The 21,642-nt window shown below is 49.0% G+C and overlaps 1 protein-coding gene across 7 annotated transcripts in view; it reads right to left on the reverse strand.

Annotated features, from left to right (window-relative positions):
• Positions 1-21,642, reverse strand: part of EPN2 (epsin 2) — a 107,728-nt gene that overhangs the window by 10,840 nt on the left and 75,246 nt on the right. For 2 of the 7 annotated variants that reach the window (XM_064279364.1, XM_064279366.1), the window contains 3 exons: positions 13,417-13,529; positions 10,756-10,848; positions 10,040-10,214 (listed from right to left, as the gene is read on the reverse strand). In XM_064279364.1, the coding sequence (XP_064135434.1) occupies positions 10,040-10,214; positions 10,756-10,848; positions 13,417-13,529 (381 nt within the window). Of the gene's footprint in view, positions 1-10,039; positions 10,218-10,755; positions 10,849-12,475; positions 12,560-13,416; positions 13,530-21,642 lie in introns of all 7 variants that reach the window. The other 5 variants (XM_064279362.1, XM_064279361.1, XM_064279360.1 and 2 more) reach the window with 5 other exon arrangements.

Raw genomic sequence — 21,642 nt, forward strand, 5'->3', positions numbered from 1 at the left:
CTTGGGAGAAGGATATGGCAGTCTGTTCCCATAAAGATTACAGCCTTAGAACCCCTATGGGGCAGTTCTGTTCTATCCTATTGGGTTGGTGTAAGTAAGGAATCGACTCAATGACAGGCTTTGGGTTTCAGGTTTCTAGTGTTAGCTACAGATCCCCGGGTGGAACAAATGGTTTGTGCTTGAGTACTAACTAAAAGGTTGATGCTGCAAACCCACCCAGCAGTACAACAGAAGAAAGGTCTGGCAACCTGCTTCTGTACAGATTACAGCCAAGAAAGCCCTATGGAGCAGTTGTACTCTGGAATACACAGGGCTGCCATGAGTTGGAACTGACATGATGACAACATATTTAGTTTTTTCTTTTTAGAAGCCTTTTATCAGGTTATAAGGAGCCCTGATGGCACAATGATTAAGCGCTCAGCCGCTAACCAAAATGTCAGTGATTTGAACCCACCAGCCACTCCAAGGAAGAAAGATGTGGCAGTCTGTTCTCTAAAGATTTACCACCTTGGAAACCCTATAGAGCACCTCTAGTCTGTTCTTCAGGGTCACTATGAGTCAGAATCAACTCGAAGGACGGCAGTGGGTTTGGTTTTGGGGGTATCATGTTACAGAAGGTCCCTTTATTCCAAATTTGCTAAGGATTTTGCAAAAAAGGCTCATGAATTTTAGCAAACATTTTTGCCTTCGTTCAAATGATCACAGTTTTTCTATTTTTCTCTGTTAGTATGGTACATAAATATTCTAATGACTTGGTCCTTGCAAACAAACTTCTCTATAAGGTGTTACATATTTTTTATATTTTCCTATTTTCGTTTTGCAATTGCTTCTTTCCTTCAGGCTTCTGCATCTATATTCCTAAGTGAGACTTGCCTGACATTCCCATTCTCAAACTGTACTGCCCTCACCTGGTGTTGAGACCTCACAGAATGAGTAAGAATCATTCTCTATCTTCCTGGTCTCTGGAGAACTTGGTGTAAAAATGAATTATTTCTTGAATGTTATCAGAACTTGCCAGTAAAGCCCTCTGTGTGGATTTTTTGGGAAGGGGGGATTTTTAAATACTGACTCAATTTCTTTAGTGATTATAAAACTGTTTCTATCTATGGGTTTTTTTATTGTTCTCCAGTCAGTGTTGCTAAGTTTTTTTTTTTTAATATCCATTTTATCTAAGTTTTCAAATTGGTAAGCACAGACTTGATCAAATAGCCCCTCACTCCATCGTCCCAATTTTTTGAAATCTGTCATGGCTAGCTTTTTCAGTACTCTGCAGGTGCTTGAAAAGGCTGCGTGGTCTCCATTTATTGCGAACAGCAAATTCACAAGCTTGTGAACTGTGTTGCTCACATTTTCTTATATTCTCGTTACTTTTTTGTAAATAATATTTTGTTGTGTTTTCAGTGAAGATTGACACATAGCAGTTTAGTTTCCCACTCAACAATTTCTACACAAATTGTTCAGTGACACTGGTTACATTCTTCACAATGCGTGAATGTTCTCAATATTTCTATTCTGGTTGTTCTGTTTCCATTAATCTAGTTTCCCTGCCCCCCCCCCTTACAGTCTCATCTTTGTTTTAAAGTAATTGTTGACCATTTAGTCTTATCACATTTTTACTACTTCCCATTTCTGATGCTCTTCACTCCTCAACGAGCTCAGTTTCCATATAGTTTTCTATCCTATCCACCTGAAGAGCTTCTGTTAACACTTCTTGTAGTGAAGATGTGCTGGCAACAAACTCTGTTAGTTTTCTTTACCTGCAAATGTCATTTTTTCACTTTCATTCTTGAAGACTACCTTCCTTCACTGAATATAGAATTCTGGAGATTGACAGTTTTTGTCTGTTTAAAACTTAAAATATCTTTATTTCACCATCATTCTTGAAAGATGATTTTGTTAGGAATGGAATTCTAGGCTGACAGTTTTTGTTTTTTTCTTTTTTCCTTCAGCACACTGAAGGTGTTATCCTACTGTCTCCTGGTATCCATCATTGTTGTTGAGAAGTCAGCTGTAAGCCTAACTGCAGTTCCTTTGTAATGGACTGCCTTTTCTCTGTGGCTGTATTAAGATATGCTCTTTCTCTGGTATCCTGTGCTTTACTGATGAAGTGTCCAGGTGGGGGTTTCTTTTATTTACTGATTAAGATTCACTAGGCTTCCTCGATCTTTCCACAATTCTTGAAAACCCTCAGTCACTGTATTTTCAAATATTAACTCTTCTGGAACTCCAAACAGATGTGTTACATGTCCTCATTTTGCCTTCATGCTCGCCCTGGCCACATCGACCTCTCCATTGCTCCCCAAACACAATGAAGGGCACCTCCGCTGCCCACCACCTCTGTGCTTCCAAGTCCCTCCCTCTTTTCGTTTCTCTTCTTGCCTTCCCTGACTCCTCTGGACTCCTCCACACACTTTTTTTCATTTATCATATAGTACAACAATGTATTGCCTTAGAGTCTCCCCTGGACTCTGAACTCTCCTGGGAGTTCCAGAAACCAGCACCCCCAGAACTAGATGGGACATTGGCACCCAATATGCCTGTGATGATCTCACTGATTTTTTAGGCTCATAAAGGAACAGCAGGAGGTGGTAGTGGTTGGTCAGCCCGAGAGGAGACCAGGGAATGCTCCCCTGAGCCTCTGAGAGGACTCAACTCTACCCTCTGGACTCCCATTTCTACATATGCCTCTCTGAACTGCCCTAGCTGCAATGCTCAGAGTTAGACATGTGGGTAGGAGACTCCTTAGCCATAAAAATGAACCTACTGCCAGTCATTCGCCATTATGGCTTCATCCCGACTAGTCTTTGAAATGCTTAGTGGCTCTGGCATGAACCTACTAAGCCTGTATCAGCTTAACCCCTTCAGCAGGGGTCAGGCGACAGTTAGCTGGGAGCAGGACTGGGAAGGGGAAGAGGGCAGCGTTGCTTTCACTACTTTCCAGGCTTGCCACAGCAACTAAAACAATTAGCTGTGAATTAGAAATGGGCCAAGGCAGACACCAAACTGCAAGCTGAAACCCAGCAGTTTTCATTCCCAGCATCCCCGGACACGCCCACCATCCATGTATTCATGGCCTGTGACCACCTGTTTGGACTCAGTGTTCTCCTGCTGCTGCCCTGAAACCCACAATGCCCTAGAGGTCTCCAAAACCTCCTTCTGATGTTCACTCCTGTCCTTCCCAGTATCTCTCATAGAACCACTACGCCCTGTGACCAAAACTGCTCTCCCAGGTTCCCTTCTGCTGGATGTGACAAAGGCAGGATCAAGAAACTGAGCCTGGCCCTCTATGGGCCCCTCCCTGGAACCACAATGCTGGCAGGCCTTTGTTCTGCCCCCAACGTGGCATCTCACTGGGTCTCAGGTGTCCATCCTGACTGGAGAGCCATGCACAGCTCTGACTGCAAATCAGAAATGTTCCAACATGTCTCTCATGGCCTATGTTGCAATAAAAAGACCTGGGACCTGGTTCCAGGGGGAGTCTGGCTCCCCGTGGAGGCACAGCAGTTGGGACAGTGTTACCAGCTAATGCAGGGAGAGGAGTCTGCCAAGTCCGGTTGTGGGACAGGCTGCAGCCTCTGACCTCAGCTGGGCCAAGGGGCGTGGACTGGAGGCCTGCCACTGCTCCCACACCCTGACCACCTCCAGGCAGCTCCCCCACTCCTGTCACTCCCCCCTTTCCTCCGTCAGGGCACACTCAAGGGCTGCTTTCCAGCATTTACTCATTCCCATTGCGAAAATCCATCCCTCACCCCACTCATTCCAGTCTCAGTGGGACTTGATCCCAACAGGGAAGGGTTCTGATGAGTCCCCCCAACTCCCAGAAGTGGTTCAGGAGCCACAGGAAGGTCCTCTCATTCCTCTGGGCTGTGGTCTGGGGATCCAGGTCTGCAGGCAAGGCTGCCATGTGTTCTCAGGAGCACAGGATCTTGAGCTGAAGGCTGGAGGGGCATGGGAGGGCCCACTGAAGGGCGGCAGAGCAGAGAGGATCTGCATCATGGTGACCATCTCTGAGCCTCCATTTAAACCATAAACATAGCACCTGGACCAGATTACTCTCCCAACCCACTCTATTGGGAGGGGCCTGCCAGGAAGGATGGCCCCACCCCTGCAGCCTCCACCCATCTTATTAGCCACCTCTGGCACCAACCCAAGCCCAGGCTCAGAGCTCCCACGTGGCATTCCCCCACCTTTCTTGCTCATGGAGCCTGTCTTTCTCCCTGCAAGAGTGTGGGCCCTGAGGGCAGGGATCAGTCTGCCCACACCAGTCTCAGGCTCAGTGAGGAGCCTGACCCACAGAAGGTGCCAGCAACTAACTGGGGAATGGGGGGTGGGGCAAAGGATCAGGGAGGCACAGAACCTCACAGCTGAGGCATCTGAACACTGGGGCCCAGGGACTTATTCTAGAAGGTTCTGGGTGAAGATGTGGTTCAGATACAGAAACACACACACAAACGTCAGCTGCCCCTAATCCACCCTGGAAGTCCACACTGGCGCTTTTGAGTATCTAAGACCCAGTGGGACTAGAGTGCCAGGTCAGTGTGCTGATCTGTGCTGTCCCTGGGGCCTCTTGGGGAATTTAAGTAAATACTGATGATGCTGCCTCCCCACACACATACATTCTGGGGAGGACTGGGCACTGGACCATTAGAAGCTCCCAGGAGCCCTAAAAGGTGAGAAGCGCTAAGCCCTCCGTCACCAAACCTTCCACAGAGTAAAGCCACAGTCTGGGGTCTGGCTATGACCATAGGCCTGTGTGGACAGGCAGGAGGTGGGGATGACCCTGCCTTCCCACACGCTGCTCTTGCTCTGCGCCATGGTGGTCCTGGAAGTCATCTCAAGCAACACCTGGTCAGCATCACCAGGTCTGGGCCTAGGATGGTCCAGCCCCTGCCTCTGAGGAAGAGACATGGGCACAAAGAACTGCACACCACCAAGATGGTGGTGAGCGCCGGCAGCCAGGGCAGGGCATTCTGAGTGTAGGGTCATCACCGACATGGAGAGAGGCCTCCCACGGCAGGAACGGCAGCGCCAAGTTTTCAAGCAGAAACCAAGACACAAAATAAAGGCAGGCATCACCCACAAAAGGCAAGTCTTGGCTCGTACCCCAGCCCCCAGCCCCTTGGGCTTCGCCTTCCTGGCCGCGACTATGTATACACAGGTGTGTGTGCCAAACTGGGATGCTGCTGCTCTGCACACACTCTTGGGGAACAGGGGTCTGAACACACCACAGCTGACACACCTGCATCTCCAAGGGTTAAAGCAGAGCAGCGCAATGCCTCCAGAACAGCTCTTCTAACCACGAACTGTACAACTACTGGGGTAAAGCCGTGTGTGCTCCCGGCTCCACAGAGACAGACACGATCCCACAGCCTCTCTCACACACCCTGCTATTTCCCACAAGCCCTGCTTTCCCTGTCCAACGTGCTGCTGTAACAACCAAACAACGGCATGGCCGACGACTTTACAAATCAGCAGCTTACATTCTGTACAGTATTGAATGGGTAAGCCTGGCCTGGGAGAAGACCCCATCCCTGCTGCCGGTCCCATGCAGGAAGACACTCAGCTCAAGCCCAGAGAGGCTGCCTGTCCTCCTTTCAGCTCAAGCCAGGTCACAGGGGACTCAGAAGGAGAGCTCTGGGTGTAAAGATGTGTCTGGTTTTACCCTGACCACACCCAAACCAGCAGATAATCGGGGATGCCAGCGTGACCTCTGCCGTGAACTTTGTCTAGGTGTCGCTCTGCCGTGATGGGTGGGGACCCACATGCCTGCAGTGTAGCGCCAGCTGCTGGGTGGAGTGCATGCAGGCAGAGCATGCAGAAACACAAACAGCCCAGCAGCTGGTGCCAACTTCTGCTTCACAGTGGGCCAGAGATCAGCATGATGCCACAACTCTTGCATCTCACTTCCTTCAACTTGGGGACGGGTAACACCCCCTTCTTCTTCCATGGGCACTGAGAGGTCCAAACAAGCTGCCCAGGGGGAGTGGCTGGCAACATCCTCCACCCCCACTGATGGCTGTAGATTCTCTCCCAGGCTCCTCTGTGTACTTGCTTCTGCACTCTTGGCAGAGCCCGGGACATCTACACACCCAAATCAATAAGTGCTTGTTGAAAGCACAAATAAACGATAGGAAGTAGGGATGGAACCCAGGTCAGAAGCACTGGTGGGTTCCGGCCTCCAGCTCTGTGGACCCATTCACAAGGAGCAGCATCTCCCATGGCCACCACTGCCAGCCTGTTCATCCCACGCCTCACACATGAATTATTCACAGACACAGTGCAGGGGGATGGGGAGGCATAGAAGAGCCGTGCCAATGCGGGGGGTCACCCAGAAGCCAGCAGCACCACCTGCTGCTGCCAGGGCAGAAGATGGCTCTGTCCTCGCCTGGGAGGGAGGCGGGTGAGTTGGCCGAGAGGCGCCTAAGCCTTCTGAATCGCCAGGCTGTGAGCCCTGCTCCTACCAGGTGGCAGCTCTTTGTGTCTGGGAAGAAGGAAGAACTGCCCCACTGATCTGGCAGGCACCACTTCCCTCCTCTCAGCCTTGAACACGTCCTCCGGAGGCTGCCTGGCCGAGGCGCCCCCAGTGCTACTTGGGAAGAGCTGGTAATGGTGGGCTGGCTACAAACAGCAGCTTTCAAATGGCTTTTCTTTCATCCGGAGGGTGCCAGTAATGGTGCTTAGGAAACGGTTTTAATCTTTCAAATTTACGGACGCATCACAGGACAGTGGAGTGGCCCTAGAAATACACGTCAGCAGGCTCTACCAGAGAGTAAGTCAGCAACTCCGATACCAAGTGCTCGCTCTGGAGCCACACAGATGGAAGACGAGGCAGAGGTATTGTTAATATGCTTCAGTGGACTCGGGATCTGGAAGGACATTTTTCCTGCAAATGTGAGCATTCTGAAGAAACAATGGTTTTAATGCCCTTTTATGTTACAAGTTGGTTTCAAACCCGCTGCAGAGTGCCACCCCTGTGTAGAACAACAGGATGTTGACTGAGTTACAGGGGAGCTGCCTAGGGCTTCCACTGTGCCTGGGAGTGGTCGTGAAAAAACAAAAAATACACATACATGTAAAACTACATATACAGCCTGAACTTAACCACGTAAAAACATAAGTGCCCAGAAAAAACAGGAGGCAGATAAGCTAACGCTTTAACAATGGTTCTCTCAGTGCTAGAATTTGAGGTGACTTTTCCAGAAGAGGCCAGGGTCACAGATAGACTTTGACACAGTCAGGAAGGTGAAGCCAGCCAGGACAAGGTGCCATAGCTCTGAGCCTGCCCTAATGAGCTGTGCGATTCCAAGGAATCAGCAGCCTCTCTGGTGCTTTAGTGCCTCAGCTTCCTCCCCAGGACACCGGGAAAATGCCCTGGGTGGGCAAGTGCAAGCAGCTGCAAGCTGGGGGTCCATAAGCTGCATGTGGCCACATTCAGACATATTTCAATTAGTAACAGCCATGTCCTTAATTTTTTTTAATTCATTTAATTTTAAAATGAATACCAAAAACCCACTGCCACTGAGTCAATTCCAACTCACAGAGACCCGATAGGACAGAGTAGAACTGCCCCATAGAGTTTCCAAGGAGCAGCTGGTGGATTTGAACTACTAACCTCTTGATTAACAGCTGTGACACTTAACCACTATGCCACCAGGGTTTCCTTAAAATGAACAGATTTCGAAAATTCAGGTTTCAATTTTTTTCTTAAAAAATTGGATTCATAAAAGCCAAAATGCAGAAACAATCCAAATGTTCATCAACTGATGAATGGATCAACTAACCGTGGTCTATTCACACAATGGAGTATTACTCAGCCATAAAGTGGAATGAAGCCCTGATGCATGCTACCACACGGAAGAATCTTTAACCCATGATGCTAAGCGAAAGAAGCAAACACAAAAATTCACACAGTGTATGGCTCCGTTCCATGAAACATCCAGAACAGGCAAACGCATAGAGGCAGAAAGTAGGTGAGCGGCCAGGGGCTGCGGGCAGGGGAATGGAGAGTGACTGCAAATGGGCACGGGGTTTCCCTTTGTGACGATGAAAAAGTTAAGAAATGCGTCGCTACGTTCTGTGAAATAGGACACTGTGTGAAACTGTATTATTATACTTAGCAAAGCTGTATGGAATACCTTTTGTTTCACTTCCAAATCAAGACTTCTTTGCCTCTTGTTGCTGCTATCACTGGCACTGGTTTTGCTGTGTTTGAGAGCCATGATACACTTCACGGTAATATTTTCGAAAGAAAATTAAACAGAAATAAGACCTCAACACTCAAGAGACGTCTGATACACGAGATTGGATGCTGCTGCCTACGAGTCGAAGCATACACTGTTACACAGTAAACTTTCTATTTGTAAGTAGGGAAAGTTCACGTTAAAATAATGACAGAAAATACCGTACAGTACATACATACATAAGCCAGTAACGCTGGCATTTATTATAACTATCAAGACAAGTGTTATGGGTTATATATGTACTGTATCATTAGAAATCTGACAATGCAATTACTTTGTATACAAGAGACAGGAGATACACATTGCATGTGGGAAGCGTGTGCTACGTCCGGTTACATCCACTATGTCCTGTTCTCTAATAGAGATTTCTGAAGTTTGTTATAACCTTACGGAACCACGGACGTACACGTGATCAGACGTTACGCAGCGCATGACCGTATACTAAATTGTAAACTTTAAAATGGTTAAAGTGGTGACTTTTATGGTACATGAATTTTATCTCAATTAAAAAAAAATTGGCAGTGCAGACCCACCTGGGCCAGCATTCCCAGGTGATGCTCAGGTGCCCCAGGCACTGGCTGCCTTGCTCCTGGTGGACCCATCATACCCCTTCTTGCCCAGCATCCTGGGCCTGGCCGCCATCCCCCCTCCACCCACTGACTATGCCTGCAGGTGTGGGCGGTGCCTGCAGGTACGGGCGGTGCCTACAGGTATGGGCTGTGCCTGCAGGTGTGGGCTGTGCCCCCACTCCCCACCCTCCCACTGTTCAGTGCCCTGTGCCCACTACATGGCAGCTCCAATTCCTTGGAGCTGCAGTCCCTCAAAGATTCCCTCCAAGAAGCTTGCCCCATAACCCCAGGCTAAGGCTGGACCCAGCATGCGCTCAAAGAACCCTTCCGAGGTCCAGCATGCAATGCTGCAACCATGTGCAGCCAGCCTGCCTGCACCAGACCAGGATCTAGAGGGTGTGAAAATTACCCATCTGTCTTAGGGTCCTTGCATAGTAGGACAGAGCCTGGCACTTGGCATGCCTCTGCAAACATCCAGGGACCAAGTTGAATATAAAAGATGGCTCTGGTTTGGGAAACAGGGGTGCCAGGTTGCCACAAAACACACAAATCAAAACTTCCCAGGCAGAAAGCCTGCAGAGCACTGAGAGCACCTCAGGGGCAACAGGCCTGGCAGCCCAGGGTTCCATTCACCAACTAAGAAGCCCACGGGCCAAGGCTACCACCCCAGATCAGCCGGTCACATCACACTCATGTTTCCAATCTCCTACCTCAAATTCTCTTAAAATTTGGCATCAAACAGAATTTCAGAATATTCACTTGGCCTATTAAATGGCTTTACGTAACAAGTTGGAATTCCCTTCTCATCAGCGGTTTTGTTAAACACATTCTAACTTTCAGCTAATTACAGCAACTGGACTTAGATGTTTCCTGCTGTGTATTGTGGCTCCTTAGGCTGGGTGCTGGGTACACTTAGGAGGCTGAGAGAGTTGAAACATGTCCCAGGGAAGGGACAAGTCACTTCTGATGCACATGGGAAGCAGAGTCGGCCTTCTCTCGACCAAAGCAGAAACCATTCAACATGGAAAGAGGTGGTGTGCCAAGCACAACCCTCAAGAGAAGGGGGCCCAGCCTGGTGACATCACTGCAGGCCTGGAGAACAGTGAGAATTCATCACAATCAACCCAACCAGGACTCTACTACCACCATGCAATAAAGAACAAAGAGTTCCTTCTGCAGCCCCTCACCCACCCAGCAGGCAAACTCGGAGGAGGAACCAAGGGGTCTTACCAAACGATGGCCAGGGGTCCGAGGTGCTTGCTGGGGCCACTGGCCCGCCCCAGGGGTTGGTCTGGCTGGCTGTGGGTGCTGGGCCCCAGGGCTCTGCTTTCTGTGCCACAGGGCCTGAGTTGGGGAGAGCGTCCATTAAATCCAACAGAGCGGTGTGCTGTGGGTGGGAACCATGCTTCTGAGACAAAGAAAGAGATAGGTTTTATATTTCTACCAAACCCAAACCTGCTGCCATCTAGCCAATTCTGACTCACAGCAACCCTGTACAACAGAGTAGAACTGTCCCAAAGGGTTTCTAAAGCTATAATATTTATGGAAGCAGGCTGCCACATCTTTCTTCTGCAGAGAGGCCGGTGGATTCAAACCACTGACCTTTAGGTTAGCAACTGAGCACTTAACCACTGTGCCACCAGGGGTCACTTACATTGCTACAGTCACAGCAAATCTCCATTCTCCAAGCCCACCGCCCATGCCTGCCTACTCTGGGGGGCGGGGTATAGTACAGAGGAGCCAGTCATGGCGAGTCAGACACATTCTCAGCTATGTCCTCACTTTACTCTTGCTTACCACAGGCACCCGGGCCATTTGTTTAGTGAAGAGAGAAGGCAGTGTGTCCTGAGGACGCTCTGCATGTCACACGTGCTGCAGACTGGGGCAGGGCATTCCCACAGCAACCACAGGAGGCTCAAACGTTCCCTTTCCAATGAAGCTCTTACCTCTTTCTTTTTTGGAACTTTAACTGTGTCTCTTCGGCTTTCTTCAAGGGCCATCTGTAATCTGAGGTCATCCCCCCGCCTGAGGCGTTCTTCCTGCAGAGGGACAACTCGAACTTGAAGCTGATTTTTTTTTTAAGTAATTTATTTTTGTTGTGGATGGTGGTGGCATAGAGAATATGACAGCAAAACATTCAACAGTTTCTCCATGTGCAATTCAGTGACACTGATTACCTCCTGCAACCATTCTCACCCTCCTTTTCCCAATTGTTCCTCCTCCATTAACTGCCCCCTAAACTTCCTCTCTGACTTTCCAAGTTGCTGTTACCAATTTGATCCCATATAGACAGTTCTTTAAAACAGCACAGTGCTTAAGGCAAACATTCTCTACTAACTAAGTTAAATTATTATTTGGTTTAAAGACTTCAGAGGATGTTTTTGGTTTATGGTTTAGAAATTATCTCAGGGCAATAGCTTCAGGGGTTGTATCAGCCTCCATGGCTCCAGAAATTCTGTATTCCATGACAATTTGAAATTCTGTTCTGCTTTCCCCCTTGTGATCAGGATTCCTATATAGAATCTTTGATCAAAATGTACAGTAATGGCAGCCGGGCACCATCCAGTTCTTCTCATCTCATGGCAGAGGAGGCAGTTGTTCATGGAGACAATTAGCCACACATTCCATTTACCCCTCCTATTTGTGACTCTCCTCCTTCCTCTGTTGCTCCAGGCAAATAGAGACCAATTGTTGTATCTTGGATGGTCACTGGTAAGGTTTTAAGACCCCAGGCACTACGCAATGAATTAGGAGGTAGAACAGAAGAACTACACACGATATTAGGCCAATTAACTGGGAAGTCCCATGAAACCATGACCCAACCTCCAAATCCAGAAACCAAATTCCCTGAGGTGTTTGGTTGTATATTTTGTCGCTGTAAATATATCTATCACACGACATTTACCAATTCAACTTTTTAATAGGTGTACAACTTTTGACATCAATTATATTAACTTTTGACATCAATTATATTAAATGGCTGTGCAACCCTTGGCCTTAATGTGATTTTTCCATCACCGTTAACAGAAACTCAGTGCTCCATAAGCAATAACCTCCTTTTTCCCCCTCCCTCTTGTCCCTGGTAACCACTGATCTCTATACATTTGCCTGTTCTTGTTTTTTTATATAAGAGAGCTTTGAAGCTGATTCTAATGTAGTAATACCACTACATAGAGCAAAGCAACACTGGTCAGCAGCAGGAAACACAATCCTGCATTCTGCATTATCTCAAAGTAAGGTTTGAAGACAAAAACAGTATGACTTCCACTAGTGAATATCCGTGCCCCGAAAATCACCGTAGCTCAGGAGGCTCCTTCCTCCCTGAGCCCCAGGAGATTTCAACTCCCTTCGAGACAGGCACCAGGGAGACAAACAGGCACCACCAAATTGGGGAAAGAAGATGTTTAACATTTTTTTCTAAAAAAAAAAAAAAAGGCTTTATAATTCTTTCTAATGATAAAATCAATATGGCTCCTTATAAAACACAACATTAGACAACCCATAAAGAATGAGAAGGATGAGAATCATACAGCATTCCACCTCCCACTGCATATGCTTCCAGAAAGCTCTGGTTTCTAACAGAAATTATTTACACATGCTCCTATTCATAAATATGGTATTATAAATAACACACAGATATGATTGATTAACTGAAAGGGATCGAACCGTCTGTCTGGGCCCTGCATCTCCCAGCGAGCGCTGTCCTGCGCATCTGCGTGCACAGACTCGAGGACTGTGTAACTTTTCTACCTGGGTACAGAGAGGCCGTCATTGAAGCTGTCCACTGTGGCTGAGTCGTAGCATATTTCCAATCATCAATAGACAAGTAATGCTGGGAAACATCTTTGCACATATATCCCTAACACTGTTCTCTGAGCACCGGCTCCCCAGCGAGAGCAGGCCCAGTACTAACCCTGAGTCAGTCTGCCCTTTCCCCAGGGGTCTGTGGACACGGACCTGACGAATTCAGTTAGCATGGAAGACAACTTCGGAAGGGAGCTTTCATTTCTTCTTTCCCTCTGCCCCCAATTTAAAGTCATGCATGTTTATTAGAGAAGAAATGGAACAGAAACAATTAAGATTACAGGAACTTCCATCATCTGAACACAAGCAAGCTTCTTTCCAGAGCACTTTCTCATCTTTCTTTCTAGCTTTTTTTCTGGGCCTCTGAGCACTGTCGGGGCTTTTGGTGCATCTCAGCAAACTGCCCTTCTGGGGGAGCCCACCCGGCCCCACGCCTCACAGGAGGTCCACTTCCCCACACCCCTGCCAAGGCGTCTCCTGCACACCTGTCCCTCGAGGCACACTGTGCACACCCCACTCACGAAGCAGAGAGCCCCAAATGCTGGTCAAAGCCGCACGTGGGTTTCTAGGGAGCCCTTTTCACTGGTTTCTTCCCTGGGCACTGAGCTCCCCAAAAGCCTTTCTTAAATGTCTCGTGGCACAGGTTCCCTCCCTGATGGGGGGACAGTGGGTGACAGCACACGGTAGCAGGAAGTCCCGGTGTGGCCATCACAACCGAGATGTCTTGAAGACGGGCTATGCTGAGGTCCTCCCTGCAGCCCACCCCACCCCATCTCCACAGGGCTGATGGACGGGGCACTGACCTGCTCGGCCACTTCTCTGCTCATGGCCAGCGCCAGCTGCAGCTGCAGCTCCTCTTCTCCACTGGTCTGGGGCCGAGCTTGCTCCAGCTCAGAGGACACCCGTGGGGAAGTGGCTGTGGGAGCAACAATGCAAAGTCACCATGTGCAAAAGCAGGGTCGCCACAGACCTCAGCAAATAACACCCTACTCCCATCACAGACCCCCAGGGCTGTCAACAGCCCAGAAAGACAGTAAAGGGCCGATGGCGTTCTTCAGGGACAAGCACAGGTCAAATGCGGTTTCAGCTCCACAGAACCCACACAGCACCGACCCCAGAAGACGCCTTCCACCACCAGTCTTCATGGGGTTGCAACCTGCACTTTCACAGCACATTTGCACTGCTTCAAAGGTATGAACTGAATTTTAAGAAGATCGAGAATATATTTCTTGAAAAGCTGGATCAAAAAACAAGTGCAGGGCATTTGTGGGCCAAGCACACTGCCTGAGATGCTCCCAGCACTTAAGAATCCCACTTTGCATCTCATTAGGTTTAAGGGTCATAAAAAAGAAGCCTAAACGCTTCTGCAAAAACTTGTTTTTTAAGTAATACTGTACATTTACTAGAAAAGACATATAAGGCACATTTTGCTATAAATACTTATCTGGTTTAAACATTTATAAGCAGCTCCTGGAAAGACAGTTTCTACTGATGGGATGAAATGTGAATTCCTAGCTGATGTAACAAACCTCAAATGAAGGACTGCCATGAAGAAGTCTTAGAAATGCACACATACAGCAGGTTAAGCCCCCATGAGAGAATGCTAGGCTCCCATCCACAGGGATGTCATGTGGCTCAGGGAGTCTGGGTGCCTCCAGAAATTAGATGTCAAGTCTCGGAGCCTGTGCCTGAGTATGCACCCTCATTCTGCACTTCACAATTCTGAGAGAGAGGTCTGGAACCACTGCCCCAGGCGGCTCTGAGCTCTGCCCTCCCTCTGGGCCTTCATGAGCATGGTCTCCTCAGCTCACTGGCTCCTCCCCACCGAGGCTGGCCAGCTCTGTCACTCTCCCACACAGTGCTCACCACCCTGGGGCCACAGGACCTATGCATCCTCTCACCCTCCATCCATGCCCAACACTGAGCAGAGCAGCTGCCAAACATCTGCTGGATGAATGGACGCATACATGCATGGATGGACAAACAGATGGAGAATTCAATTCCCTGGCTCATGGGAAGTTGTTTTAAAATGTTCTCGTTGTGTATTACTTTATCTCCTTCTTTTATTGAGCCCATTAATTCACCTAAAAGTTGCTTCTTCCTAAATCTCTGATCTAAACCTGCTTCTTAGGGTTTGACTCTTTGGAAAGCAAAAGGCCAGGGAAGATTCTTGCCAGATGAGGCTTCTAGGTAGCTGGGCTCTGGCTCCAGTGAATGCAATAGAAAGAGGGGTAAGTACACTTAGGGCCATGAAGGTACTGCATCAGAGGGCCAGGCTGCTTCCGCGTGGGGTGGGACAGCTAACTCTTCTTCATGCTCTCTGATGCTGCCATGAAGACACATTGCTTTGTCACAAAATTAAAAAAAAATAACATGCACAAAGACACAGAGCAGTAAGGCTTAATTTGGAACCACCCTGTGGCACAAAGCACTGTGTTTGCTATGATTTATGTCAATCAGAAGAACCACCAAAAAAAAAAAAAAAAACCAGCAGCAGCTAATAGACACATGAGGAAATGCTCCCAATCACCAGCCATCAGAGAAACGCAAATTGAAAGTACAATGAGATACCATCGCCCCCCAAGGTTACTGGCACGAATCAAAAAAAACAGAAAATAACAAATGTTGGAGAGGCTATGGGAAACTTGGAATACTTATGCTCTGCTGGTGGGAATGTAAACTGGTACAACCATTTTGGAAAATGATATGGTGCTTCTTAAAAAGCTAGAAGTAGAAATACCATATGATCCAGCAATCCCACTCCTAGGAATATATCCTAAAGAAATAAGAACCATCACACAAATAGATATTTGCACACCCATGTTCACTGTAGCATTGTTCAAAACAGCAAAAAGATAGAAATAGCCTAAGTGCCCATCAATAGATGGATGGATAAACAAACTATGGTACATACACACAACGGAATACTACACAACCATAAAGAATAATGATGAATCCTTGAAACATCTCACAACATGGATGAATCTGGAGGGCATTATGCTGAGTGAAATAAGTCGATCACAAAAGAACAAATACTGTACAAGACCACTATTGTAAAAACTCATGAAAAGGTTTACACAGAAACAATCTTTGATGGTTACTAGGGAGGGGAGAAGTGGGGAAGAAAAAACCCTAAGTGGTAATTTTGGTGAAGGGTAAGACAGTACACAACACTGGGGAAGCTGGCATAATTTGACCAAGGCAAGGTCATGGAAGCTTCACAGCCACATCCAAACTCCCTGACGGGACGAATTAATGGGCTGAGGGCTGTGGGGACCATGGTCTCAAGGAACATCTAGTTCAACTGGCATAACATAGTTTATAAAGAAAATGTTCTACATTCTACTTTGGTGGGTAGTGTCTGGGGTCTTAAAAGCTTGTGAGCGGCCATCTAAGATACTCCACTGGTCTCACCAGGTCTAGAGCAAGGGAGAAAGAAGAAAACCAAAGACATAGGGCAAGATTAGTCCAAAGGACTAATGGACCACAACTATCACTGCCTCTACCAGACGAGTCTAGCAAAACTAGATGGTGCCTGGCTATCACCACCGACTACTATGACAGGGATCACAATAGAGGGTCCCAGATAGAGCTGGAGAAAAATGTAGAACAAAATTCTAACTCACAAAAAATGACCAGACTTCCTGGACTGACAGATTTGAGAGACCCCAAGAATATGGCCCCAGACACCCTTATAGCTCAGTAATGAAATTGCTCCTGAGGTTTACCCTTCAGCCAAAGATTAGACAGGCCCATAAAACAAAATGAGACTAAATGCGTACATCAGCACAGGGGCAAGGAAGAAAAGGCAGGAAGGGGACAGGAAAGATGGTAATGGGGAACCCAAGGTCGAGAAGGGAAGAGTGTTGACATGTCGTGGTATTGGCAAGCAATGTCACAAAACAATATGTGTGTTAACTGCTTAATGGGAAACTAATTTGCTCTGTAAACGTTGATCTAAAGTACAAAAAAAAAAAAGAGCCAGCAACCGACTGCCCCATGCCTGGTCTAATCTATAGGGCTGCAGTTATAAACACACAAACATATTTTTCTAAACAGAATAAAATTCCACCCTAGTGCATCACCCCAATTATATTTTCCATCTTAACGGTTTAATTTCTTAATAATACACTAAAACAAAAACACCACCTTTGTTGCTTTTGTTCCCAGGTGTCAGCTCTTTTAATCACAATACTCGGGTTTGGGTTTTCTATGCTTAAGAAGCAAAGATGTCACCATCCAGACTGGGGGAAGCAAACAGAGATGCCAGGCGGCTCTGAATGGGCTCCCCAGTCCCTGCCTAGCCACGTGGCTGCCTACTCCCCACAGCCTTCTTTCCTAATAAAAGAAGAACTTCTGGGCCTTGGTTCACAGACCCTTGGCTCACAGAAAATACAGCACACATCTGACATCCTTCATTTACTGCCAAATGGAAATCATGAGTGAACAAAGTAGAAGGCCCCGTGCTCCACTGCCCAAAAACATGCTCTGAAAGTGGGCCTGGCAGGGAGAGCTGCTCCTTGGCTGCCTTGCCACAGCACCCGATCCAGCCAGGCCAGGGTGCACAGGGTCTACTACGGGAATGAGGCCGCCCTTGTCCTCTTGGCTTTTCGGCACATCTGCAAGGCCAGACTGGCTTCGAGTGTGCGTTTACATGTCCCTGTCTACCTAGTCATGCACAGTGGCACATACAGAAACAGCTCACCACATCAATGTGGAAATCAAAGACAAAGGGTATTCCCCTAAATGCTGTGGTTTTCACACAAGCACATGTACAGCTCTCAGTTCCGCAGGTGGCAGAATTCACAGCCATCACCCCGAGTATAGGCAGACAAAGGGTTCCGGCAGAGGCGTCCAAGCCTCAGTGACAACATCTCCGCCCACAAAGGGCCTCTGTATCTTGCACATGACACTGCAAACACAGACGCCGCTGTGAGATGGGCCTGAAAGAACCCTGCTCAGAGGGCCTGATGGTGCCCAGCTCTCAGGGACCAAGATGTGCCTCTCCCAGGTCAGTGGCACCTGCTGCCCCATCCAGCACCCTTAGGGGAGGAAGAGTCATGTAGCTTAAGCTTGTCACCAACACAGGACCAAGTGCACTTCCCTCCTTTTCCCAGCTACACGTTTTACATATGGACCCCATCCGGAGGAGCTCACAGTCCTCACTAGCTGTGGCCAAGAACCGTGAACACGGTAGTCTTATTCTGTTTCCAAAATGTCACGCTGGCTAAGAGAAAGCCTGAGGGGAGATGCTGAGCAGGGATGTTACGAGAGCCCAACATTTTTCTCAAATATACTCTAAATGGAAGACCAAGCACCCCTCCTGTACCCAGGAAGTCTCCCGCACTGGTGACCCTCTTCCTGCCCAGGCCTGCTAGCTGAGCCTGGGGGCCTACACCGTGCTGTGCTGTGTGAAGGCCTCATCTCCCAAACCTGGTCCTAAAACAAAGATCAAAAGATTTCATAATAATAATGCTTCAGATGGCCAATTTCAGTTAGTTTTGAAAGAAGAAAGCTAAGCAGTCAGGTTGATAGGAACACAGGAAATGGCTTCTTCTCGTTAGCTGCATTTTGCAATTTTCCTAGAAAGTTCCTAGGCAGTGCTGTCAGTCACAGCACACTGCTAATGAACGGGACCTGACTACCTGTGTGATGGACAACTTCTGCTAACTCTCTGGTCCACAAGCCTCACACAAGACCCCCGAGGTAGTGGGGGCTTGTCCATCGGTGTGTCCCCCAGGCCCTTGTCTGCTGACTCAGCAAGAACTCATGGTCACCACAGCTCTATGCCTAAGAAGCACTCCATCTGGCTCCAAGCACAGTGGCCACTGCTCAAAGGCCTGTGGACAGCCCAGGCTATTTCAGGACAGGGAGACCAGGGGTGAATGGGACACCAAACAGACAGGCCAAGGTTCAAATCCTGTCCCTCCCATTTATGCAGGGGCCTGTATCCAAACTCCTGGCCTCTCCCAACTTCCGCTCCCCATCTGTGAGGTTTGTGGGATGAGTTAACAGCTGGCAGAAAAAAAAAAAGGGCCAGGAGTGCCCAGACACAGGGGCAATGCCCACCTGCCCAGTCTTCCCTGCTCCAGCTCATGACCCCTTATCACCCCATCCACCTTCCACAGTACGGACCAGAGACTGGCCTCCTGTCTTAGCCCTGGCCACCCCAGCCTTCTGCTTTCCCAGAGGGCAGCGGCCTCCACCCACTCTGTCTGCTGGGCTGGCCCACCTACAGCTGCTGGCCCCCCAGGGAGGGCTGGTGGGCAACACTGGGTTCTAGTGCAGCCCAGTTCTCCCCAGGCCACTAATTTCCTCCCTCATGGCTGAAGTGAGTGAACTGCTTCCTGGCCCAGATTGTCCTCGATCCAGTAGCATCTTCCTGCAGTTCCACAGCCATCTCCTGAAGGGACAATGATGCCTGAGGACACCCCCCTACCACCCCACAGCTCTGGCCTGAGCTGAGTCTCCACCCCACACCCACGGAGACCCTCCAGAACACCCTCGCTTCGCAGCCTTGCAGGGTGGTGAGGAAAGACGCTGCTAGCTGAAATGAGGCAGATTATGAAGACCAAGCATAGAGTTCCCCAGGTGACATGGAAGAAAGAACATACATGCATGTTGGAAAAGCCAAGACACATGTGGACAGGGCACCAGTGCCCCACAGCCAGGGCCTAGCCACAGGAGAGGTGATTCTACCCCAGAGGGACAAAACCACGATCATCTCTTGCCATGGTGCCCAGGTACCAACAGTGGTGGGACAGCTGCTATTATGCACCATCATCTACCACCCAGGATGTATCACAGCGAAACTGTTCACTTGAGTCCACTCCAGACTCAAGATCTGACTCCCAGTTCACAGGAAGTACGGGGGGAATGGTGGGGAGAGCAGGATGAGCTAACCTCCACCACGAGGGAGCCAGGGGGCACATCCAGACCTGGCGACACCCAAAGGAAACCAGCCCGGCCTCTTAGGGTATCAGGCCATGAGAAAAGGAACTGCTTTACAATGAGACAAAGGGCAGAACTACCAGATGTAGCACATGGCTCTAGGGTGGTCCTGGGTCAGACAGGCCAGCTTGGAGGCACTTTTGGGACAACTGGCCCCATTTGAATATGAGCTGTTATGACGTTCAGAAACTATTTGTCCTGTTAGGTGTGATCATGGTTTTGTGACTCCACAGGATGATCCTCTTCCCACAGATGCATCCTGAGGTATTTAGGGGTGGAATGTCATGATGGCCATAATTTATTTTTAAATACTTCAGCATAAAACAAAAGTGGACCCACTCCTCTCATCCTGCCCCATTTCTCTCCCCAGAGGAAACAGCTGTTAGCATTTTCCTGTGACTCCATACAGAAAAACGTTTTCACACATGCTCCAGTACGCACATGTATACATGTGCGTCTGTGTGCTGTGTACATACACGTGTGCGTGCATGTGTGCATGTGCGTGCATGTGTGTGCACGTATGTGCTTTTTCTTTTTGATGCTTACCCACAAGGACCCACATCTGCTCTGCGCTGTGATGCCGCTGCTTCCAACCTTGGTCTGAGCAAGGCTCAGGACTTTCCAGCAGAAGAGAGGAGGCACAGGACAGGATGGAGAGCGCAGCCCCCAGGTCCCAGTGCTGGGGCTCAAATCTGGGCTTAGCCACTTACTAACATGTGACCTTGGCCTAGGCCAAGAAACTCTCCATGACTCAGTTTTCTCACCTGCAAAATAGAGACAGAGTACCTACTCCTAGGTGTGCCGTGAAGATTAAATGAGCTAATGTGTCTGGCACATGACACTTACCAACACTGACTAGTATCTCAATGAATCCTCAGTCTGTGAGGATTACAGATCAGTACTGATCCTTGGAGGTAAGGTAGCTCGCCCCAGGTCATCAGCCGCTGAGAGGCAGAGTCTGGCCGTGAAGGTCTTGCTCTTGATTCTCAACCCTTTTCATAGATGAGGCAGCTAGATCCCAGAGAGGCTAGATGGCTTGCTCACCACAGCCACATCTTAGGATCCTGAGTCCACTCCTGTCCCCAGTCCCTAAAGGTCAGTTATGCCTGTGTGCACCAAAATCCTGTTCCCACAGAGCTTGTGTTCCAGGCAGGAGAGAGAGAGAGTGAACAAACAAATGCTACAGTCAGGCAGTGAGTCAGACACAGCACAGAGGATGGCGGTGTGCCAGGGCAGGGAGCTCTGACACGCTAGTCTCAAGGTCAGGGGAGGCTCCTCTGATGGAGATGAGCATGGCGCAGGCCCGCTCACTGGGCAAAGGGCACCCACTGAGGCTGAAGTAAGCAGAGGGCCACAAGAGGGGCTCAGGACCTCTGAAGGGGTGAGAAGTGGTGGGCTTTGGATATGTTCAATTGAGATGCTGTTACACCTGAAAATGGAAGCATAAATGCACCTTCTCTGTGGCCACCCTCCCTGGGAGAATATGCAGCCCCTCCCTGTGAGCAGTGCCATGTGTAAGGTGATGGTTCAAGTGTCTGGAGCTATCTTCTGACCCGGCTTACCCCACACCACCAGCATCACCAGCATCACCACCCTCGCCACGCAGGCCAAGGAACCACCCTGGAACCTTCACCTTCCGAGGTTGCTCACCTGGTCCCCTCGCCCCCCGGCCCTGCCCCAATGGCCTCCCTTTAGCTCCCTTTAGCTGTGGAGGGCAGGGCCCCAGTGCCAGCAGAGGTCCCGACATGGAGCAGGAGCTCAAACCTTTGTGGGTGGATGGAATGGCTCACTTTTCAGTGTTAGATTCCAATGAAAACCACTAACAGCTATAACCCCCAGGGGCATACGTGTGCTAAGGCCTGGGCTATGCCCGTCACATCCGTCCCATCCGTCCCCTACACAATCCTTACCGCCACCCTCCAATCCTGGTACTGCCACCTCAGTTTACAGACGAGGAAACTGAGACCCAAATTCAGTCACGTCCCAGCTCACAATGTGGCAGGGCAGCTGGCTTTGAGCCAGCTCTACTGATCAGGGGTCCACAGAGGCCCTGTCACAGCCAGCAACATGGCCCCACT

This window comes from Loxodonta africana, chromosome 2, assembly GCF_030014295.1.
Source record: "Loxodonta africana isolate mLoxAfr1 chromosome 2, mLoxAfr1.hap2, whole genome shotgun sequence".
Classification (NCBI taxonomy): Eukaryota; Metazoa; Chordata; class Mammalia; order Proboscidea; family Elephantidae; genus Loxodonta; species Loxodonta africana.